This window comes from Peromyscus leucopus, chromosome 8b (genome assembly GCF_004664715.2).
Source record: "Peromyscus leucopus breed LL Stock chromosome 8b, UCI_PerLeu_2.1, whole genome shotgun sequence".
Classification (NCBI taxonomy): Eukaryota; Metazoa; Chordata; class Mammalia; order Rodentia; family Cricetidae; genus Peromyscus; species Peromyscus leucopus.
The window spans coordinates 92,869,045-92,893,004 of NC_051086.1; the positions used below are offsets into that span (position 1 = coordinate 92,869,045).

At 43.4% G+C, this 23,960-nt stretch overlaps 5 protein-coding genes across 5 annotated transcripts; all 5 read left to right on the forward strand.

The window, feature by feature from the left end:
• The first annotated feature begins 1,152 nt into the window (after positions 1-1,152).
• Positions 1,153-2,016, forward strand: LOC114706901 (keratin-associated protein 2-1). The gene has a single exon (XM_028889430.2). It carries the CDS (start codon positions 1,261-1,263, stop codon positions 1,651-1,653), a length of 393 nt encoding a protein of 130 aa, XP_028745263.1. The 5' UTR covers positions 1,153-1,260; the 3' UTR covers positions 1,654-2,016.
• Positions 2,017-5,152: 3,136 nt separating this feature from the next.
• LOC114706904 (keratin-associated protein 2-1-like) lies at positions 5,153-5,864 on the forward strand. Its single transcript, XM_028889436.2, has one exon. It carries the CDS (start codon positions 5,228-5,230, stop codon positions 5,618-5,620), a length of 393 nt encoding a protein of 130 aa, XP_028745269.1. The 5' UTR covers positions 5,153-5,227; the 3' UTR covers positions 5,621-5,864.
• Positions 5,865-12,056: 6,192 nt separating this feature from the next.
• LOC114707013 (keratin-associated protein 2-1-like) lies at positions 12,057-12,740 on the forward strand. The gene has a single exon (XM_028889602.2). The coding sequence runs from the start codon at positions 12,105-12,107 to the stop codon at positions 12,495-12,497; it is 393 nt and encodes a 130-aa protein (XP_028745435.1). The 5' UTR covers positions 12,057-12,104; the 3' UTR covers positions 12,498-12,740.
• A 3,724-nt stretch (positions 12,741-16,464) lies between these two features.
• Positions 16,465-17,210, forward strand: LOC114707012 (keratin-associated protein 9-3). The gene has a single exon (XM_028889601.2). It carries the CDS (start codon positions 16,505-16,507, stop codon positions 16,919-16,921), a length of 417 nt encoding a protein of 138 aa, XP_028745434.1. The 5' UTR covers positions 16,465-16,504; the 3' UTR covers positions 16,922-17,210.
• A 6,044-nt stretch (positions 17,211-23,254) lies between these two features.
• Positions 23,255-23,960, forward strand: LOC114706989 (keratin, high-sulfur matrix protein, B2A-like). The gene has a single exon (XM_028889568.2). It carries the CDS (start codon positions 23,296-23,298, stop codon positions 23,830-23,832), a length of 537 nt encoding a protein of 178 aa, XP_028745401.2. The 5' UTR covers positions 23,255-23,295; the 3' UTR covers positions 23,833-23,960.

Genomic DNA, 23,960 nt, shown 5'->3' on the forward strand with positions numbered 1-23,960 from the left:
TATCCCCTCGATACGGTGGTGAAGCACAAAGTTCTTTATCCAGTCACCGGCTCACCAAGTCTCCTTCTATTTTGTAATAATCCTATCCCATATTTTTATAAGAAATCAAAATTCTCAGCCAACAAACCCAAGTACTGACTACAGAAAGATGTTTGATTCCTTCACACATATTTCCAATGGATTTTATTTCTTTTCTTTATTTTGTGTACTGGTGTGTTCTGGTGTATGTGTGGAAGTCAGAGGACAACCTGCAGAAATCTGTTCTCTCTCTCCTTTATGTGGGTCCTGTGGGATTGAACTCTGGTTGCCAGGCTTGGCAGCAGGAGCATTTGCCCAGGAAGCCATCCATCACACCAGCCCTGCAATAGATTTTAAAGAATTTAAATTGCAGTGTTTGTCTCATAGTTAGTAAGCAAGAAATACAGCAGTCAAGAAAGAGATCAAAAGACAGACATGAACAAAATCTTCATTTGGCTTCATCTTATCAACCTTTGAAGAGTTCTTCATCTTTAATTACTTTTAGTTTTATCTTGTCTCCCCACAAATTCTGATTACTATGTGGTAAGGAATTTGGGGGCTTAGTTTTCCTTCTCTGTCCCTCTCATTGTCCTGTTCACATAGTAAGTGTCTCATGGGAGGTTGTGAGTTACAGGACAATTCAGGTTCCTTTATTAAAGGTCATTCTGATGCTTTGGTGATTATCTCTCCATAAGCAAGGGAATTAGCTCTTTTTCAGAAGCCTTGGGCCATATTTCCCATAACAGAAGAGACACACATCTATTTTATGAGCCATCGTGGCTCTTCAAGAATTGTTACTTTGTCTGAATGTCAATCAGAAACCAGGTTTGTGACTCATGTGCATCATAGCCTCACATCTCTTCAGAGACTGTGAGCAAGGTGAAAGTGACATCAGTAATGTGCACTTCAGACTTTCAGTCTGTCACATGTCCTAGCCTGGGAGGATTGAGTGACAGGTGAGCAATAGTTCTGATGATACAAACTATCAGGCATTCATTCCAAGGGAAACAGTAGAAGGGTGGAAAGAAAAGCATCCTTGCAGATGCTGGAATTGTTGCCTGGCAACTGAATCCAGGCTTCTCTTTCCATTGGGTAACCACGATTCCAGGAAATGACTTTGTGTCCTTAGGATCATCAGCACTGGCCAGGTATATAAAGGGACCCGACCCAGAAGAGACATCACACCTGAGAACACCCATCCGCTCTCCACTTCTCAGCCCCACTCCAGCCCAGACACCCACCATGACCGGCTCCTGCTGTGGATCCTTCTCCTCCCAGAGCTGTGGAGGCTGCTGCCAGCCCTGCTGCTGCAGAGACCCCTGCTGCTGCCGCCCAGTGTCCTGCCAGACCACAGTGTGCCGCCCTGTGACCTGCGTGCCCCACTGCACCAGGCCCATCTGCGAGCCCTGCCGCCGCCCCATCTGCTGTGACCCCTGCAGCCTGCAGCAGGGCTGCTGCCGCCCCATCACCTGCTGCCCCACCTCTTGCACAGCTGTGGTCTGCAGACCCTGCTGCTGGGCCTCCACCTGCTGCCAGCCCATCTCTGTGCAGGCTCCCTGCTGCAGGCCCCCCTGCTGCCAGCCTGCCCCCTGCCGCACCACCTGCAGGACCTCCCCCTGCAACACCTGCTGCTGAGCCACCTAATATACAACTTCGCCTTATGAACAGAACTCTTCCTACTCCTGCTGGAGCAGATGAAAGTGCGACCTTTGCAACCCACCTGTTCTTCCTCAACTCACTCAGCTGTAAAGGCCCATCAAATTTCCCACATGTATGCTGCTGGTCATCTGCATAGCTCTAGACAATTCCTAGCTCTCGTCGGCTGAATTCTTGGCTTCAAAAACGTGTAAACAAAGATGAAATTCTTTCATGAAGCATGATCCCATTGCGTCACTGTAATTTTTTATTTCAGGGTTCAGATGGGATATATTTTCAGCATGATATTTTCAGGCTGTGGCTTTACATGATAAAAACAATAAAATTTTATTTCTGATGAAGCACATATGCTTTTTTGTATTTTTCCTTGATATTCACAACCTCATTTACAGAATAAATTGCAGTGTTCAGAATGAGAAGAATCAAGGGAAAATGTTTTTTGTTCCCGAGACAGGGTTTCTCTGTATAGCTTTGCATCTGTCCTGGAACTCCATCTGTAGCCTGGGCTGGCCTTGAACTCACAGGGATCTGCCTGGATCTGCCTCCCGAGTACTGGGATTAAAGGCGTGCACCACCACCACCCGGCTGGGAAAATGTTTCTAAAGGCTGTATTTTGAACTTTCCCCACATGAGTATTTGAGATACATCATCTATAATTTTAAAAAGAATTCAAATATTTCAGATAATTTTGCTGATGAGATTTCATATTTAAAGACACAGACTCTTGTGGTGATGGGACAAAAATGTTAAGGCAGATCTTTGATTGTGAATTTGACTCATGAGTGGTCCATACACATGAGAAAAGGAAGAAACCCCAAGTTACAGCCCTGTTTGCTTCCCAACATAGAAAACTATGCAATGATCCTATCAGCTAGTCCCCAGGAACACCCTCACCACTGAATTCCTCTGTCTTTACTGATCAACCACTCTCCTATCCCCTGCAACCAGCACCACCATGGCAGTTAGGTTCCCAATGCGGCTATTGATGAGAAAATCAAAAAATACAGCCTTGGTTAGATGAGATGACATACATTGTCATTAAAACAGTGTCACTGTGGGTGACATGATGTTTACATTAATCCTTGTAGGATGGCTTCACTGTTGTTAGAATCTTGTTAGGACAGTTAGGAAAACTAACTACTATTTTTTTGTTTGTTTTGTTTTGCTTTGCTTATTACTTTTGTTTTCTTGAATAAAACCTTTTACCATGGAAGTCATTTTAGAGAAAGGACAGACACAAACAAGTCACAAAACAGGGGCTCAAAATCAAACAAGTCACAAAACAGGTGCTGTCAACTTCTTGAGTCCCGGGAATCTAATCTACATGAGTCCTTTGGATGTGCTGCTTATACACTTAGTCCTATGCACTGACTGATGAGGCAGGGCAAGTGAGGGAGCTTTGTGAGGGGAGGGACTGAGCTGGTTTTGGTCAAGATTAGATTTTGATTCATCTGCACATTTGGCACATAGAATATAATTGAGAATAAATAAGCACTAAGGAGATGAGGACACATCATCTTCCCAGCACACTTGCCTCATTTTTGATATGTGCATATTTTTTTAAATAACACTGAACTGATTCATCACACGGTACCTCAGCAGAAAGTCATGTGTCCAGCATGTTCTGTGACTAGGGACTTCAGGGACCATTTGATGGCGATACATCTTTAATATGTGTACAGTGGAGTTTTCTCATGATTAGGGAGGGCAGATGTTTCCCATCAGACCTTTGGTTTACCAATCCCATTGTTTTGCTTTTGCAGTTCTGCAGATAGAGCCTTATGAACACTAAGAAAGTGCTCTATGGCTGAGCTATTGCCCTTGCCCTCTGTGAGTCCAATTTCTTTCTGTATGTCTTTGCTCACCATTTAAAAAGAAAGAAGTATAACGACCTCCGCTTTACTCCTCTCAGCATTTTCCTTCTTAGACATCAGGAAACTTTTTCATATGACTTCGTTTTCTCAGATAGATAGATAACATTTTATTTGCTTCCAAACACACTAATACGAGTGTTGGTACTTGTTTGTTTCCATGGTAACCCTACGCTCTGGTCAGCTACAGTGGCTGCTATAGTGCTGGGTAACCCTGTAACCCTGTGAGCAAAACGACACATGAAAAGGAGTGAACTGGAGCCTCCAGTCACAGGTCTAGAACAGAAGACATCATAGAGAAAAGGCAGACAAGAGCTATAAAATAGTGATGTCGTTTTTCTATGAAGTCGGATTGTTTGGAGCCTTTAAACATCAGGGTTGATTCTGTTGGTGGAAATAAACTTCATGAAGCCTCATACACAGGAGGTACTGGCCATACTAGACACACACAAGAAAGGACTGAAGACCACTTTGTATCGGAGCTACCTGGTACTGCTATACCAGGAGATGGAAGCTTCTCTGGATGGACTCAGATTCTTTGACTTCCTCACCTTTTGGGTGGTTTTGTTCATAGTGTCCCATGACTATTTAATTGTGACCAATTTTTTTGGAGGCATATTTGGGAATTTTTAGAATTCCTAAGTTATGTGGGACTCAATTCTTCCAGTTCCTTTGGTAAGCAGCAAAATGCAGGTAGATGATTGAAGATGTCATATGTAACAGTTGCAAAAGTAAATACACCATTAAAATTCCTAAACAAAGCAAATATTCAATAAGCTCTGGTCATGTGGTCCTCATCATTTATTCTGCAGCTCGTTGGACTTATAAACAATGTTGTGACACATATTTGGGGTTTGAGTTTTGGCTTCAGCATCTAATACATGACATTGAGTAAATAACTCACTTAGTCTGGTATAGGGAAATTTCAGGATATAATAATCCCTAACTTGTAGGAATTTATAAAGATTAAATTAACACATTTATTTAATTAAGCATGATGTTTGAAACAGTTGGGATTCCGTGATACTAAGTAAAGATACAAAGCAATAAAATTCCCTTAGAAAGGTTAAGACAGTGAAATCAGGGAATGGGTAACTAAGACAAAACCTGCTGCTGAAGATGCAGGCCTACTAAGATATGTTCCAGGAACTCCCGAAGGAGATGGGAAATTCCTTTCTTATTAACCTATTTTGACATACTCTTACAACATTCTTGCCTGGTTTTGTCATGAGCAGTGAGTGGAAAAGGAACTGTATGATGATTTGCTGAATTCACTTCCATCATTACCAATTCACCCCGAGGGCACGGCAGCTCTTCTGTGCCATCAAAACACCAACCGGCAAAAGCATCACCAAACTATGAAGATAATTGGCGACTTTGAAGTTAGGGTTATTAAGTTCATATTTGAACCATAAATAGCAAAATATAATGAGTTACCGTGAAATAAGGAACACAAATAATCTTTTACAAGGACCCGAGCGCCTAAAACCCGTCAAGAGAACTTACTAATCCACCAATGCCATTACAGAAGGAATAAACCAAAACAAGGAAATGGCCATCTGTCCTGGGGGTCATCAGCACTGGCCAGGTATATAAAGGGACCCGACCCAGAAGAGACATCACACCTGAGAACACCCATCCGCTCTCCACTTCTCAGCCCCACTCCAGCCCAGACACCCACCATGACCGGCTCCTGCTGTGGATCCTTCTCCTCCCAGAGCTGTGGAGGCTGCTGCCAGCCCTGCTGCTGCAGAGACCCCTGCTGCTGCCGCCCAGTGTCCTGCCAGACCACAGTGTGCCGCCCTGTGACCTGCGTGCCCCACTACACCAGGCCCATCTGCGAGCCCTGCCGCCGCCCCATCTGCTGTGACCCCTGCAGCCTGCAGCAGGGCTGCTGCCGCCCCATCACCTGCTGCCCCACCTCTTGCACAGCTGTGGTCTGCAGACCCTGCTGCTGGGCCTCCACCTGCTGCCAGCCCATCTCTGTGCAGGCTCCCTGCTGCAGGCCCCCCTGCTGCCAGCCTGCCCCCTGCCGCACCACCTGCAGGACCTCCCCCTGCAACACCTGCTGCTGAGTCGATCAACCTTAACGCTAAGGATTCCTGGCAGATGGCCAGGTTCCTGCTGCTGCCACTCAGGACATCACTTAAAAAAAAATTGCTTTTTCTTGACAAGTATGTTCTTAAAATTAATTCAACCCATACATGAAAGATCCCTTTTGGGACCCTCCTCTGATAAAGAACACTGCACCCTCTTTGGACTGTGATCTAATACTTACATCATACTATTTTCAAATAAACTCAACATTCTCAGCATAGACATTATGGGCATTGTGATCATTTCCTTTGGTCTATTGTCTCAATTACCAGAGATTTTTTTTTTTTTCAGTACAAGATACAGAATAATCTTGCATTGTCCTGGGAAATAACTAAAGTCTGAGTTGTTTTCTTGGAATCATTGTAAGTGGCATTTGGGGGCAAGTCAGCTGATTAGAATGGTGGCAGTTAGTCCCCATCTGTTCATCACATAATCCAAATTCCACCCTTGCCAGTCAACTGAGAACCTCCCTGCAGTGGCCAGCCTGTTAGGAAGCTGTGCCCAGGTGGCATCTGCATGTCCAGGCTGCTGGCTTGTCTCCTGAGTGGAGAACTGTTGGGAAATCATGAAAGTCTGCAAAGCAGAGGTGGGAGAAACCCCAGGCTACATCTGGTGAGTTGTCTCTGCCTTGAAGACCAAAAAAAAAAAAAAAAAAAAAAAAAGGCTAGTGAATGTGAAATAAGTTGGTTATTTGTAGGGATAAAATGTAATTATCATTACATTACCCCAGAGAATAGACAATTCCCAAACTTCAGGTCAACACTTATCCTCAGTATGGCAGAAGCCTGTTCTTCCTGCCAAGGTCACTCAGTCTCTTTTCTTGGTTACCATTGTGACTGCTGCTCTCAGTAAGCAATCTCTTCCTATGTGCTTCTATGTGACATTGAGAATGTCAGTGACAGTGCCAGCTCTTATGAATACTAAGTCTGCAGTGGCCTTCCAAGTCTGCTTACTTTTTTGCTCAGAAATTGCATATTATTGATATTTTTCAAGCAAATCAATCACTGTCAGTTTGGCATGTCTTTATTGTACATCTACCACAAATGAGTTGCTGAGCTCACCACACTGAAGGGTATACAGTGTGAAACAGGAGACCTTGCTTGAAAGAGTATATACTATGCACAGGGGGAGGATGTGTAAGTAAGTCAACTATCAACCTACATACCACAAGCAACATAAAGAATTGACAATATCAGCTGGGCAAGGTGGTTTAGGCTTATAATCTCAGAACTTGGGAGGTTGAGGAAGGAAGATCACCACAACTTTGAGGATAACCTGGGCTATATAGTGAAATCCTGTGAGAGAGGAGAAGGGAGAAGAAGAAAGGGAGGAAGAGAAAGAGAAACCAGGCATGGTAGTACACACCTGCAGTCCCAGCACTATGGAAATGGAAGCAGGAGGATCAGAAGTTCGAAGTCACAGTTGGGTACAGAGTTTGAGGTCTGCCTGGGCTGTATGAGACCCTGGGACCCTGTCCTTCTTCCACTCCTGCTCAAAGAGACAAAAGTAAGTGTGTGTGTGTGTGTGTGTGTGTGTGTGTGTGTGTGTGTGTGTGTGTGAGAGAGAGAGAGAGAGAGAGAGAGAGAGAGAGAGAGAGAGAGAGAGAAGAGAGAAAGAGAGAGAGAGAAAGAATGAGAACAGAAATTATTTAAATGAATGAAGATGATAAACCTCCTAGGAAATGCCACATAACTGTCCGTAACATATTTGTATTATAAAGTAAACTGTAATAGAAGAAACCATTTTTGTAAGAAAATTTTTTCTTAAATAAACTATATCTGTTTAGGCTTAAATTGTAATATTATACAAAATCTACTCATAGTTAGTGATAATATTCAGTTTCTCCTCTAGGTTTTCTTAATTACATAATTCTTAAGTAAGTACATGTTTTTACTATGAATGAAATACAGTATCTAAAGGCTATTATTGGAGTAAATGAGAATAGAGAATATAATCTGTATGTTATAAAATCAAGAGGAGGAACTATTTAAATGGTGGAGGGAGGGTGGTAGTTAGAGCAAATAAGTACACAATAATAAAATATAATAATATATATGAAAATGTCACAAAAGACCCCATTTCTTCGTGTGCTAACCAAAAACAATCTAAAAAAATTAACTTTTTTGAGAAACTATTACTATTTTGGAGAAAACTCTTAAGTCCCTTTTCCAATATATTCTGACTTCAAAACTTACCTATTTATAAAAGTCTAATTGACCTAAAGCAGTGTTTTGTACTGTAAAGAAGTCTCTTTGTTTGACAGGCAGGTGTATGGTGGGATTCTCTGATATTTTTAAAAATGTAATGAAGTTATAAAGCATTGAATTTATCTTCTAACACTTGAAGATCAGCTCAATTATGTAAATAATCTTCATTATTATGCTCCAAATTAATGAAGTCATAAATTGTTAGCTATTCATGTCACATGTACAACTGCTCTTATCCATTTGTGCAAACAATCAGAAATTTGAGAACACAAGAAAATATTTCCCACACAAAATGTGTTCACAATGCTGATGTTGAATGGTAGTGTTAAATGGGGTCCTGCGATTTTGCTATGAATAAAAATATTGCCCACCACCAGCAGGAAGCTCTCTAAATTCTTTATAAGTGTTTTTAAAGACGCTGTCCTAGGACCCCAGTCTGTTGTTGAACTGGGGGTTTGCAGTAACACATTCCATCCACAGTTCTCACATGTATGTGTCCTCTGCACTCGGCAGTAGTCTGATTCCCCTGAACAAAGACCTGGGAAGAGTGCTAAACCTTCTTTACAGGTACTTCAAATTTACTTTATGATATTAAGAAAAGCCACCATGAAATATTCATCGTATTTGACATGCATCCTGTGGCAACTGAGTGGCCTATATCAAACATGCTGACTTTGTTCTAAGCTCAAATTTTAAAGTCTATGATACACCAAAATAATATGATGTGTGTGTGTGTGTGTGTTCATGTGGGGCATGAACATGTGTGTGCACAGGCACATGTGTGTCCATGCATGTGCAGACCAGAGATCAACCTTGGGTATCACTTCTTAGGTACCATCCATGGCTCGTTAAGGTAGATTGGTTGGCCTTGTAGCCCAGGAGATCTGCCTGTCTCTTCCTCCCCAGTACAGAATTATGATCATACGCCACCGCACCTTTAAGAAAAAACATGAATTCTGGGAATTTAACCAAGGTCCTGATGTTTACAAAGCAAAGCACTGTACCCACTGAGCCGTCTCCCCTACCAATAATATAAACTTTTAAAATATATTTTTTAGATAGGGTCTCACTACACAGTTCAGACTCTGCTCCAACTAGAAATGCTCATGTTTCAACACTCTTTGTACTGGGATTACAAGCCGGCAAAGGCAGCTAAAAAGCATTCCTTCGCCTAACAAAAATAAGACACCAAGCATCTGACTCTGCTCTTAGTCCTTGGACAAGTATTTTTAATCCCCATGACTATCCAGATGTGCACAATTATCTGACGGAAGGACACAAAGGCAGTGAGTGTCAGAGCCTCGTTGTGTGCTGAGTGTTCTAGGAGAAGTGGTGTCAGAAGACAGCATCTGCCTTGCTGCCGATGCCAAAGCAAGCAGCTGAGTCCTCACAGCCCTGTGTCATGGATAATGGGAACAGGAACCATATGTCCTCAGCCTGAAAATGAGGATGCGCTAGGGAGCCAGGATAAGTATGCTACAGTAAACAAACATCTGAAGAGTTTGCTGAGCTATTCTCAGACTCTATCCTTGTGGGTCTTTATATAAGAATCAGAAAAAAAAAAACCCTATGGGACAACTGATAAGAAGTATATGTAGCAGGGAGACTCATCTTGTTAAGTTGGCATTTTGTGCCTTTGGAGGAGAGTCCCATTGCAAAAGGAAAAATTTTAACCATAAGATTCCACAACAACATGAAATCTGATAATTAATGTGCACCAAATATACAACTGTTTATTTAGGTTACTGATTTGGAAAGAAGGAGGAGAAAGGAGAAGAAGGAGAAGGAGGAGGAGAAGGAAGAGGAGAAGAAGACATATTATACCTATGAACAAAAGAAAGAACCCAAAGTATGTGAAGCATCATTATCTATGAGACACATCTGCATTTCTCCCTCCTCTATCTCCCTGGTTGTGGAAATAGTTAATCCGCCTTTTTTTTTTCCTTTTGAGATAGTGTCTCACATAGCCCATGCTGGCTTTGAACTTGCTATGTAGCCTAAGATTACTTTGGATTCCAGATCCTTTCGTCTCCACTTCCCATGCATGAGGATATAGCTGTGTACCACTGTGCCTAGTATATGTGGCCCTGGGGATCAACCCCAAGGCTTTGTGAGTATCAGGCAAGTGTGTTACCAATGGTACTACAGTTCCTTTAAAAGTAGTAAAATTAGGTTTTAATTACCATTGAGGTGACTTTAGATACTGGAGCCTGAGGCACACTTGTGTGTGTGTGTGTGTGTGTGTGTGTGTGTGTGTGTGTGTGAGAGAGAGAGAGAGAGAGAGAGAGAGAGAGAGAGAGAGAGAGAGAGAGAGAGAGAGAGAGAGAGATTCTAAAATAATCTAGGTGATGCCTGCAAAGTTTCAGGAAGGTTCGCAAAGCTGGCAAATTAGGAGGCCCTTCATGAAGCAGCCTGCCCAGTGTGTCTTGAGCAGAGCTACAATATTACAAATATGGGGGAGCCTTCCTTTGTGCCCCCTGCCCCAAAAGTCATATTGAATAATACCTTTGCAGTCTAGAGTAAGAAAACTTCCACCATTTCACTTGATGATAGTCATAGGGTATCAAAGGGGGAGGGAGAATCTCCCCACAGCATTTGGGCTGGGGAGAGGGCTCTGTGAGTAAAGTACTTGCCACACCAGCACTGATATCTGAGTTTGGACCTCCAGCACCGACGTAAGAGCTGTGCATCTCCAGCCTTGGGAGGAAGTGGAACAGGTTGGCCCCTGGAGTTTGATGGCCAGATGATTTGATAGGATTAGTGAAGTTCAGGTTCAGGTAAAAGGTCGTGTCTCAAAAAGTAAAGTGAAGCATGGAGAGGAAAACATGGACATTTGGCTTCTGCAAGTGCCCCTGCATACACATACACACATGTCAACATGTGCTCCTACATACACCAACACATGCATACAAAAGCCACATTTCCAGTTAGGCATAATGTTGTACATCTGTAATCTCACCCTTGGGTAGCTGGGGCAGGAGGATCATAAATTCAAGACAAGCCTGGGCTATATAATGAATCCCTGCCTCAAACAAACAAAATCTGATTTAGAGATAAAAATTAGTTCCCTGTGACCAGAAGCATCAGAGTTGAACATATCCTGAACTAGAGAAAATAAAGATGCACACAGTGACCTTAGATGCTTTCTTTTAATACATTTACAATATATTAATGCAATACAATAATAATATTAACAAAAATAAAGTTTGGAAGACTACAGAAATAGCTCAGTATTTAAGAACACTTGCTACTAGCAGAAGACCCAAGTTCAATTCCCACCACCCATGTGGTGACTCAGAGCTATCTGTAACTGCAGTTCCAGGGCACCCAATGCCCTCTTCTGACCTCTGAGAGGATGAGGCATGTACATGGTGCATATATATGCATACAGGCAGAACACTCGTGTGTAGAAAATACAATCAAACACATCTAAAAGTTGCCTTTTGATTTTTCTGTATATGAGCTGCTGTTCTAGCAAAAGAATTTATAGTATCTTACACCTAATGGTAAATAAATGTATTCTTAATGAATCTCTTAAATCAACATGCTTAGTGTCTGTGTCGTTTACAGACAGATTCTTCTGGGGTAGAATCCAGTCAACAATCTGTGTACCTCACTCTACTCAATTATGTTGAAAACTGAGTTCTTTTGTAGCCATGTGCTCCAGGTTTACCTTAATTGCTGATACTTGAAATGAGCCCAAAGAGACGGCGGGAGGAGCTGGGGGAGATTGGTCCACAGGTAAAATCACAGTCAGATAGGAAAGTGCTGGTGTTCCATCACACAAAGTGTGGCTATAATTAACAATATTGCATCATCAAAACTAGAAGACAGAATTAGGAATGTTTTCAGCACAATGGAATGAGAAATGTCTGAGAGGACGATGCCAGGTTGCCTCCTGGATTGATCAATACGCGGTGGGTGAGTGTACCACAACGTCACACTCCACTCCATAAACCTGCACATTTTCTGTCCAAATGGCACTCCGTCATCTCATGTCTGTGATTTTCAAGTTTTCACAATGAACAGTGAGTGTAAGATGTTCATATTTAGAGATGTAGTAAGAATCATTTAATGAGACCATGACTCAACCATTACTCAAACAGAAGTTGACTTAATTAGTCAAAAGATAAACAAGAGGGGTCATCAGCTCCCAGTCAGGTATATAAAGGGACCTGACCCAGAAGAGACATCACACCTGAGAACACCCATCCGCTCTCCACATCTCAGCCCCACTCCAGCCCAGACACCCACCATGACCGGCTCCTGCTGTGGATCCTTCTCCTCCCAGAGCTGTGGAGGCTGCTGCCAGCCCTGCTGCTGCAGAGACCCCTGCTGCTGCCGCCCAGTGTCCTGCCAGACCACAGTGTGCCGCCCTGTGACCTGCGTGCCCCACTACACCAGGCCCATCTGCGAGCCCTGCCGCCGCCCCATCTGCTGTGACCCCTGCAGCCTGCAGCAGGGCTGCTGCCGCCCCATCACCTGCTGCCCCACCTCTTGCACAGCTGTGGTCTGCAGACCCTGCTGCTGGGCCTCCACCTGCTGCCAGCCCATCTCTGTGCAGGCTCCCTGCTGCAGGCCCCCCTGCTGCCAGCCTGCCCCCTGCCGCACCACCTGCAGGACCTCCCCCTGCAACACCTGCTGCTGAGCAGTGAGCTGAGCACCTGGGGCAGGCAGCCGCCCTTTGGAAAATAGTCGTGTTCCTATTTTTCTCTCTCTAACCTCCTACCCTGAGCCACTTATGCCCTAAATCAACCAGCTTGTGAATGGAGGCCGGGAGCCTGCCATGAAGGCTTGTGCGACTCTTTTTAGCAGTCTTTGTCCTTCTCTCCTTCTTGGGTCTAAGGTCTTTTTGAAGATTTTTTTTTTTTAATAAATTTCTCTTCTTTGGCCCCACAAATCATTGCTTTGCTCTTACTTACTTGTGCCTTTTAAATTATTTTAATTTATTCTTTGAGAATTTTCTGCACATGTACAATTTACGTTGATCACATCTATATCCCACACTCCCCCTTCAATTCCAGATCATCCTCCCCTCCCCACAACCATGACCCTCTTACAGCTTCACACCTGTTTTTCGGTAACTCACTGAGTCCCATTAGTGCTGCATTTATCTGCATAGGTACAGGGCCATCCGCTGGAGCACGGGCAGCCTACCAGAGGAGGGGAGTCCATCTTCTTCAAGCTTTTTTAAAAATTAGGTCTCAAAGAAATTCTGGTTGCTTACCACAGACTGCATAGGCCATGAGAAACATTCAACTGAGGTTTTAAAAAGCTTTCCCTCAAAAACCTCACAAGTTCCCACGCCTAAATGAAAAGTTATAGGCAATTAGTGACTACTACTAAAAGAGAGAGGAATCAGTCCTTCCCATGGACAAGCCCCCTATTGGTTATTCAATATCAAGTGGTCATCTCTAAAACATATACACATGAGCAACACATGAAGTTGTGTTTATTTATTTGTGTGTGTATACATGTAATAATCATGAAGAAAAAGCAAAATTAAAGTATGTCCTTTTATTTTTTACTGCTTTTATTTCATGTGTTTGGATGTTTTGCCTATGTGTATGTCTATTCATCGTGTGTGTGTGTGTGTGTGTGTGTGTGTGTGTGTGTGTGTGTGTGCCTGCAAGTGTGAGTGTGCACGTGCACGCGCGCCTGGTGTTTCAGAGGTCAGAAGAGGGTATGGGATTCCTTGGAACTAGAGTTACAGGTGGTGATGAGCTGCCCTGTTAGTGTTGAGAATTGAACCCAGATCCTCTGGAAGAGCAACCAGTGCTCCTAACCACTGAGCCATCTCTCCAGCTTATTTTTTTTCTTTCATTAAAAGCCTCTGGGGAGATGAGTCATAACTACTTTGACACAATTAAATAGAATATGAGAAATGAGATGTATATGTCATATAGTATCCACAAAGACATTACTATTGTTTAGAAAGAAAGTTTGAAAAATGTTAGTATCTTCTATGAGTTAAGGTTTTGTTGCCCAGATTAGAAGGAGAGCAGCTTTCTCATCAGTGGAAGCAGTCTAGACAAAGGTATGGAGGGAAGTGCCTCAAGGGTCATCCATACATTTTGGCTACAGCACTGGATATGTGAGGAGCCGCCGTGGAAGGACTGTTTAGAGACTTATCATACTTTGCCTGTCAGCCAATGGAGTTTGTAAGTAAGCGCTAAGGAGCCGTTTCAAGACTTGGGTCCATACATGGCAGGACAGAAGCTGGTGCTGGTGGTGGGAGCTTTTTAATGACGACAAGAAGAAGGCTCAATCAGTAAAAGTGCCACGCAAGAGCGAGAACAAGAGTTCAACTCCTAAACACCTGTGGAAAAAGTCAGACATGGTAGTACAGGCTTGCGGTTCCAGTGCCAGGGAGAGATACAGCCTAATCAGCAAGCCCCAGATCCCCAGGAGGGACTTTGTCTCAAAAAAAAATAAATAAATAACATGGACAGCTCCTGAGGATGACAGCCAAGGTTGAGTTCTGGCTTCCCTATTCATGCACACACACAAACACGTATGTTCACACATACACAGAGAAAGAGGGAGGGAAGGAGAGAGAGAGAGAGAGAGAGAGAGAGAGAGAGAGAGAGAGAGAGAGAGAGAGAGAGAGAGAATGAAGGTGACACACACAGAAAACCAGGTACATTAAATTTAAAGTGGGAGACAAGAAACAACTAGAAAGCAAATGTGACTTATTTCAACTCTGGGCTAAAAATGCTTAAAAGGATTTTAACATAGTTATGCTTCTTTGCTTTGTGTTTCAGATTCTTATTCTGTAGTATAGCCTACACAACACCTCATGTTTATATTCTTGAAGTATTTAAAGTAAAGGCAGTACACAACGAGTTTTACTGAAACACACTGAACCTGGAAAGCAGCATGTCATAAAATTAAAAAAAAAAAAAACTGGTCTAGGAAAAGTAGAGGAGACCATCACACCCATCTCTTCTCTCTGTGTGGACAAGTGCTCATTTAATGTCTACGAATTTCTCTGTTCCCAGATCACAATGTTCTTTCAACAATTGATGCTGAGGTAAAATGAAAACTCATGCCTACCACAACACCAATGTTCTGGTCTAGGACTTTGAGAATGAATGACTCTGTTTCTTAACTAATTCCTTTAATTGATCAATCCTATTGATATGCCACAGCTTTGCGCACCAGAGCAAAATATGAGGCAGATAATTATTCTTTTTCTTTATAACCCTTCAGTGTTCTGTGACTAGTAGAACTAAACAAGCTTGTGACACTCACATTAAAAACAGTATTGTTTTCTACACCTAAAATGTCAAGTGGTCAAAAAATGGGTTATTGTTTTTTCTTTCCATTATTCAATGATTACATGTAACTATTTTCAACTTCATGCCTATCACCATGGTTACCAGAGAGCGTACATCTTTACTGAAACTAGCATGAACAATATTCCAACATAATCTTACCACTGTCCAAAATAGTATCTCCATCTCATAAAAGCCATCTTTGTGTTTGCATTCATATGCGTAGGATTAACAAGCCCACCACTGAAGCAACAATGACTCTTGGTCACTCTACGTTTTTCATGTCCCTCATGTAACCCTAAACATACAGCAGAAAAATCACGTTGTTTTTGTCGAATACCAGAAATGGTTTTAACTTTTCGTTTGCTAAGATTTATCCTAAAATTTTGCTTTTGTACCTACTAACACATATTGATAACCCCTTTTTAATCTCTCTTACAAACATTATGAACCAGAGAGACTGTATTTCCTGATTCCTTTCGTCTCCTTGACTCCTCTTTGTAAATTAGGCTGCTGTCCCATTTGGCTCAATACCCTTTTTGCAGGGCATATGGTGTAATAACATAAAATGACATCAACTGAAAGCCTTTGGGGAACACTGTCCAAATGATCCACATAGCATCAATTTTAAACTATCATAAGGAAGCATAGGTTTCTCTTGACTGCTTTGTGGGTGCTTTTCCCCACTCACTGATTGCAAATTTTAGCCTCTTCTTTAAATTAAATTGGAGTGCTGCAAGTTTTGTTCCATTTATTCTCCTGAGTGACAAATGAGTCCTCAAATATTAATGTCTTAAGCTTAGAAGAGCTCACAGAAATCATACAAAAAATATCTGGAGATATCTGTGAATTCCTTTTAATGTGTAACTTATCTTTCTATGTGTAACTTTCTACACAATGATGTAGAAACAGTGATATTAGCAATAAAATAAAAAACAGAACCATAAAGATAGTCTTCTTGAAGGACAACCCAGGATCAATGGTCCTTTTCTGTATATTTGAGATTTGGTGAGTATGTCTCTGTCATCGTAATTACAGGTGAGAGTCACCTTGTCAGGTGCCATGACCACAAACACAAAACTGAGGCCAAGACTCAAGTGGAAATCACGACTCTGTTTGGACATAAAGCATTTAACATGTCTACCTCAGATGAACATATATGATGAGCATTAGCTGAGCAACAAGGAAACACCCAATTTAAAATATGTTTAAAGTAACTCAGGGGCCCCAGAAAATCTGGTTTTAAGAGTAACAAGATAAAAATGCTACCTGTCACAGAGCGACTGCCCAAGCCTTATAAAAGGCCCCAGCTGGAACAAGCAGCCAGAATCCAGAAACTCATCTCAACTTCACAGCTCTCAAACCAACACCAGACACCATGGCCTGCTGCGCTACTAGCTTCTGTGGCTTTCCCACATGCACCACTGGTGGCACCTGTGGCTCTAGCTGCTGCCAGCCCAGCTGCTGCCAGCCCAGCTGTTGCCAGCCCAGCTGCTCCCAGTCCAGCTGTTGCCAGCCCAGCTGCTGCCAGCCCAGCTGCTGTGGAACTGGCAGTGGCCAGGAGGGTGGCAGTGGAGGCGTGAGCTGCCGCGTTAGATGGTGCCGCCCAGACTGCCGCGTGGAGGGCACCTGCCTGCCCCCCTGCTGCGTGGTGAGCTGCACACCCCCAACCTGCTGCCAGCTGCACCATGCCCAGGCCTCCTGTTGCCGCCCCTCCTACTGTGGACAGTCCTGCTGCCGTCCAGCCTGCTGCTGCTACTGCTGCCCGCCCACCTGCTCTGAGCCCAGCTGTTGAAAATCTTCTGACAAGAATCCTGAGAGGATGACACTTCAAAATGAACCAGCTATAACCCTAGAAACCTTCAGTATTGATAACTCAGCTACTGTCCCAGCTACAGAATTTTCCAGGAGGTAAAGTCATTTGCTGTGAAAGAGCCAACGTCTCTGCTGGCTTGAACACCGACAAACGCCCTACAATGTGGAGAGGGGGGGTGTAATACATCACCATAAGTATCACCAGAAATACTTCAGTAGCTTATTGGGACTTGTACTTAATAAAAAGTATTTGATCTCTTCAATGGTAAGAAGTTATTGTCACTGCTTTCTTTCCTTTGGAATTTGTTAATAATAGTGGGGACTGGAATTTTTCAAAGTCTCAACATGGCACTACAGCATTTTTTTTCTTTAACTATGCTTGTTCTTTCAATAATCCTTTTTCTTTGTTTCCTACTAAATGGTCTATTATTTCTGCAACCAAAATACATCACTAAAAAACACAACAACCATGAGGACCCTTACCTGAACGAAGTGGTCCTGGTATTCCAAAAGGTCCATTTTACAATAGGAAGTTTGTGTCATTTGGGTGTCTGAGGCATTGCCAAGCACATCCAGTCACTCACGTGTGACTCTACAGATGATGCTTTCAGACATCAAAGGGGTACTAAGGTGTAATGCAAAATGAAAGACCATAAACTCAAGACGGCAAAGTAACAGCACTAGATGTTTCTAGCCACAGCTTGTAAGCCATGACCCATGACTACTGAGTAAGTCACTTCACTCGCCTGAGCATCCATTTCTCATCTGAAAACTGGGGGATGTCCCATTCAGATGTGTAGATCATCAAATGAACAGGCGACATGCTGGCCTTATCCTCAGACATTGGAAGAGGGAAAGAACCCAATGATCTAATAATATTATATGCTTTATTGTTGTCTTGGTTAGTTTGTAATGTCACCCTCACACACTCTAGAGTCACCTGAGAAGAGGGACCCTCAAATGAAGAAAGGCCTTGATCAGATTGGCCTGTGGGTATGCCTGTAAGGAATTCTCTTGATTGCTAATTGATGTAGGAGGCTTCAGCCCACTGTGGGTGCTACCACCCCTAGGCAGGTGGTCCTGGGCTGTGTAAGAGCACAAGCTGAGCCAGACTGCAGTCCCACCAAAAATGTATAAAGGTTCCCTTTCCCTTCGTCCTCAACAGCACTTGTCAATTATTTTCTTGATCTTAGCTGTTCTGAGTGGGGCAAGATGAAAATATCAAAGTAGTTTTAATTTGTTTTTCCCTAATTGCTACAGACGTTGAATACTTTTAAAGATATTTTTTAGCCAAATAAAATTCTACTTTTGAGAGCTCTCTGTTCAGATCTTTAGTCCATTTTTTAATTGGATTATTTGTTTTCTTAGTTCTTTATATATTCTGGGTATTAATTCTAGATAGGGAAAAGTTCTCAATATTCCCCCCCTAGATAAAGAGTATAAGCAATCAATGGCTCCTGAGAGAAAGAAAGAATAGTTTTCTTTGGGGATAATTCCCTTATACCTTATATGTCATCCAATCCCAAGTGATCAGCCCTGCACACAAGCACATGCCAGCAGCACTAAAGAGACTCAACTCAGTAAGAGAGACATTATTTTTAAGAAAAGAGGTTATGAATTTGAGGGGGTGGGGCATGAGAGGAGTTGGAGGAGAGAAGAGGAGGGATAGATATGATGTTAATACAATACTCTAATATTCATATATGAAATTTTCAAAAACTAAAAAGAATTAGATAAAAATAACAACCCAGAACCAAAAGAAAATAAAAGCAAGCTGAGATAAGCTGAGAGTGAGCCAGGAAGCGACTTGGTTTGTTCCTCCACAATTTCTGCCTCAGTTCCTGTCCTGACTTCCCTCAGGGATAGACTGTGACTTGAAAGTATAAACAGAAATAAACACTTTCCTTCCTCCGGTCGCTTTTGGTCAGAGTGTTTTTATTGTAGTAGCAGCAACTCAAACCTGGACAGCTGAAATTTTGAAGATTTTATAAGTTGCCTTGGAACATTAAGGCATAATGACCTCAATAAGACCGTCTCTATCCATCATGCCCAAACTGAGGAAGCTAGGATGTTTGCTGTTGTTATCTTGCCTGTTAGTGTCTTGTAACTAGTGATCCTCAATATGTACTTTGAAAAATGATGAAAGAACATATCAGTCTACTAACCTGTATTTTTGTACCTATACAATCCTCTCAAGTGCTGCGAGGCAGAACACAGAGCACAATGTTGGTCTCATCTTATCACCATTCTTGTTCTAATCTCCAAAAGATGTTTCTAAAGTAAAACAAGTCCAAAACAAAAGCTGCACAATGGAGCTTCCATTCCATGGGATAAAATCTTTGGTCATAGAATCAACGTGGTGAACTACAGGTCATGACTAGCAGCATTTAGCAAGTGATTGTTTAAAGGTTATAGGGTATTCTTCAGGGGTGATTAAAGAGATTGGCCATCAGAGGTCTAAAATGTACCATGAGGTTGAGAAGATGGCACAGTGAGTAAGGGTGTTTGCTGTGAAAGGAAGAGGACCTGAGTTCAAATCCCCGGTGCCCATATGAAAAGCCAGGCATGGCCGTGCATGCTGGTATCACCAGCACTGGGGAAGTTGAGACAGGCAGACCCCAGGAACACTCTGGCCATCTAGCTAGTCAACATGCAGAGAGCTTCAGATTCACTGAGAGATCTTGTCTCAACAACAAAACGGAGGAGCCAGCAAAGGTGGCTTGGTGTCACAAAAATCTGACCACCTGAGTTTTATCCCCAGAATCCATGTGAAGATGGAAGAAAAGAACAGATGCCACAAAGTTGTTCTCTTACTTCAACATGCACCCCATGGCCTGTGCACACCTGCACATGCACCGATGATGATGATGATGATGATGATGAGAGCAATAGAGGAAGATTGCTCATATCCTCCCCGGCCTTCTCCATGTGCACACACTGAGGAGTGTGCACCCACATGCTCCTGTGCACATGAACCACAAGACACACACATACACAAAATGCACTAAATATCACCTTACTGTACATTTTAAAATGGTTCTTTCATGATATATGAGTTTTACATCAATTTGTAAAACAGTAAAGAAGGCCTCCCCTAGTACAACTTCATAACAATTAGAAAAACACCACTTTGAAGTCAACATATACCCAGGGAACACAGCTCATCAGACCTACAGTACATTGGCATGAAGAATGGTACACACTTTCTTCTGTGTGAACACAGCCCCACATCCAGGCACAACCTATACACCTGTGCTTAATGGGCTTACAACATGGTCAATATCCATATCCTAATATGTAGGTCTCCTGTCTCCAACTGGATAAAAAGTTAAAAGTTGAGGCATCTTTTACTTAGAAGGACTTCACCTCAGAAGCATCCAAATAAATAGGTTGGTATTTAGAAAACTCAAGAAGGACCTTCTTACTTGGTTAAGGCTAGAAAGTTGGGGATGAGAGGAAGTCTTTGAGGCTTGTTTGTTGCCTGGTTGAGGTCCCTGTGATAAAATACAAAGTACAGAAGCATGGATGCCCTGGGCAGGAATGGTGCATTCACTTGGCTGGTGTATCAACCACCACACTTTATCCTTCAGAACTGTAAAAGAGAATTAGATCAGACTGGTTCAGAGCATCAGTGAAATGAGGATGAAGAAAGTTGGAGAACCCCCCCCCCCCAGAACCCGGACTATGCTGTCTTACACAGAAACCACTCAAACGTCAGTACCACTCTTAAGCAGAGGGTCAAGTATTCAAAAATAAAAGTCCAAAAGTCCCTTGTTCTTACCATACAGGAGTGGTCTGGGCCCTCCAAAATGAAGTTGTGACAATGTAAGAGAATAAGCAGGATAATTTTTATAACATCAATGTCCAGACACCTGAGTTTCCAGTAAGACACAGATATTGGTGAAATTATTAAGGCCACTCCACGTAGTTAAAAGGGAGGTTTATTTTGTGGGGTGACTTACAAGTGAAGGGATAGTTTACAGGGTCTGGGAAGGGTGTGGCACAGTCCAGCGGTGTTCTCTGGAGAACTCTGCTCCATCTACCTCCAGCATCCAGGGTCCAGGAACCAAGAGAGCTCGAGCATCCAGATCTCGGGTCTTCAGGGTCCTCTGTTGGCCCTGCCTTGTAGGCATGACAGTTACCGAAGCCTCAATGGGGGTTGGAACTTCCAGATCAAAGCTGGAATGGCTACCCACTACACACAGACACAAGTTCCCGGTATTTAAAAAGCATAGAAAATCTACAAAGAGAAACATCATGAATATTTTTATCTGTTTTGATTTCCATGGAAATCAATACAGAAGAAATAGACTCAAGTGGGGGGGGGGACCAGAGTCTGGCTATATCCCGTGTTCTTGATTTCATTGAGGTTAGTAAGGGGATGTTCAGATTCATCTTCACTTTATGGCAGAAAAGTAGAATTCTCAAATTTCAAGTGACATTTTTGTAACTGCTTTATTAGATGTATCATGTGTGCACCCACATGCACAGAGGTGCAATAGGAGAAGTTAGCTCCTCCTCCCACCACATGGCTCCCAGGGATCAAACCCAGGTCATCAGGCTTGGTGAGCTGTTCTTTTATCTGCTGAGCCAGCTTGCTGGCCCTTGAGCATTGTGTTTCATTGTTAGTAATTACCTAAGTCCGTAATCATGAAAGTTGACTTAAATCTTGTACTGAGGGAGTTCTTGAAAACAGTGCCAAGGTTGAAAAGGCAGGAACAATAATGCCATGCACAATGCCATTATCTCCAGGGCCTTTTATCAACAATGTACCACAACGTCTCAAATACCCGAGATCGGTATCTTTAGCACCAAGCATCCTGCTGAATTCGAATTTCAACATGAATTAAACAGCCCCTGAGATCTTTATCAGGACACCTGCATGTTCCAAGCACATAAGGTGAAACATTAGCTAACCGAAGAAGCTGGGGAGATTTGCCACAGAATGTGAAGGCTTGAGTTTGACTCCCCAGAATCCACATAAACCCAGAGGGATCTGTAATCTCAGAACGTCTATGGAGAGATGGGAACTGGAGACAAGAGGATCCCCCAGCTTGGCTCACGCTATGGGAAACAAGAGAGCCTGTTTCAAACAAGGTGAAAGGCGTGGACCCACACCTGGGGTTGGCTTCTGACCTCCACAGGAGCTCCATGGTGCATGCATGCACTCACTCACATACACGAATGTATACACACACACACACACACACACACACACACACACACACACACACACAAATGGAAAAAGAAAACTAAATTTTATCCTCAGTCAGATGATAGAAGCTCAGACTTCAGATTCACCACTTGATTTTATGTAGCCTTGAGGATCTCTCTCTCTCTCTCTCTCTCTCTCTCTCTCTCTCTCTCTCTCTCTCTCTCTCTGTTAATTTATTTAGTTAGTCCTCTTTTAATTTATTCTTCTCTCATATAACACATCCTCTCCCTTCACTCCTCCCAGTCTCCCTTCCACCTCCCTCTTCCCCGATCCACTCGTCCTCTGTCTCCCTTCAGAAAAGAGCAGGTCTCCCAGGAATACCAACCAAAGACCGCAAAACAAGTCACAATGAGACTGGGCACAAACCCTCACATCAGGGCCGAGTGAGGCAACCCAGTAGGAGGAAAAGGGTCCCAAGGGCAACCAAAAGAGTCAGAGACACCCCTTCCCACTGTTAGGACTCCCACAAAAGCACCGAGCTGATCTGCTGACAGCTCAGTTTCCTCCCCAGCATTATGAGAGCTGCAGTAAGCTCCATGCTTAGGATTGCCGGGAAAATGGAATGGTTTGCTACCAGGTACGGTCGGTTCTCTAGGAACATGGTAAGCGCCCAAAAAGCATTACTAGTAACTATCCGTTCACATTTTCCAGGTCCAGAGAAGGAATCTTTTCTGTCCAGTGGGTCCCATCTTTGCTTCACAGACAAAGGAATTAAACTCCCATGTGAGATTCAAGACCCAATTACAAGGGTCAACACTGAGTAATTTTGACTCTCCTTAAGTAGGAGCAGCATTATCCAATCATCCTTTGGCAATAGGAAGATTATAGCGAATATGGGTGATCCATGCTTATGTTTCCAATGAACGCTAATGACTACTTCCCAGTAGTTAAGAGCCCTAATTGAACGCCAAATAAAATAAACTTTTTACAGGCTTTCAGGAGACTGAACAAGTAACTCGGGAAAAAACAATTATCATTTAGAGGAAAATTATATAAACATAAACAAGGAAGAGACTTTGGAAATTGGGGAAACAGCAGCCAGCCAAGGATTATAAAAGGACTGGAGTGGTTGTCATCATCCAAAGTCAAAAAATTTCTCCAAACAAAGAAACCTTCAGCACAGAGCAACATCTGGTACCATGGCCTGCTGCGCTACTAGCTTCTGTGGCTTTCCCACATGCTCCACTGGTGGCACCTGTGGCTCCAGCTGCTGCCAGCCCAGCTGCTCCCAGTCCAGCTGCTGCCAGCCCAGCTGCTCCCAGTCCAGCTGTTGCCAGCCCAGCTGCTGTCAGACCAGCTGCTGCCAACCTAGCTGCTGTCAGACCAGCTGCTGCCAGCCCACATGCTGTCAGACCAGCTGCTGCCAGCCCAGCTGCTGTGGAACTGGCAGTGGCCAGGAGGGTGGCAGTGGAGGCGTGAGCTGCCGCGTTAGATGGTGCCGCCCAGACTGCCGCGTGGAGGGCACCTGCCTGCCCCCCTGCTGCGTGGTGAGCTGCACACCCCCAACCTGCTGCCAGCTGCACCATGCCCAGGCCTCCTGTTGCCGCCCCTCCTACTGTGGACAGTCCTGCTGCCGTCCAGCCTGCTGCTGCTACTGCTGCCCGCCCAGCTGCTCTGAGCCCAGCTGCTGCCAGCCCAGCTGCTCTGAGCCCAGCTGCTGCCAGCCCGCCTGTTAAGACCCCACTGTTCAACTTTCAAGTCTTCGGCCACTAACACGTTCTTGAACTTCGATTTGGCTTGTTTTGAGGGCAGGGAGGGCCACCAAACAGTTGGCCTCACAGAACTTTTTTTTTTTTTTTTTTTT

Coding starts and splice junctions, on each gene's coding strand:
- LOC114707013 (XM_028889602.2), top strand. CDS start 12,105: ATGACCGGCTCCTGCTGTGGATCCTTCTCCTCCCAGAGCTGTGGAGGC.
- LOC114706904 (XM_028889436.2), top strand. CDS start 5,228: ATGACCGGCTCCTGCTGTGGATCCTTCTCCTCCCAGAGCTGTGGAGGC.
- LOC114706989 (XM_028889568.2), top strand. CDS start 23,296: ATGGCCTGCTGCGCTACTAGCTTCTGTGGCTTTCCCACATGCTCCACT.
- LOC114707012 (XM_028889601.2), top strand. CDS start 16,505: ATGGCCTGCTGCGCTACTAGCTTCTGTGGCTTTCCCACATGCACCACT.
- LOC114706901 (XM_028889430.2), top strand. CDS start 1,261: ATGACCGGCTCCTGCTGTGGATCCTTCTCCTCCCAGAGCTGTGGAGGC.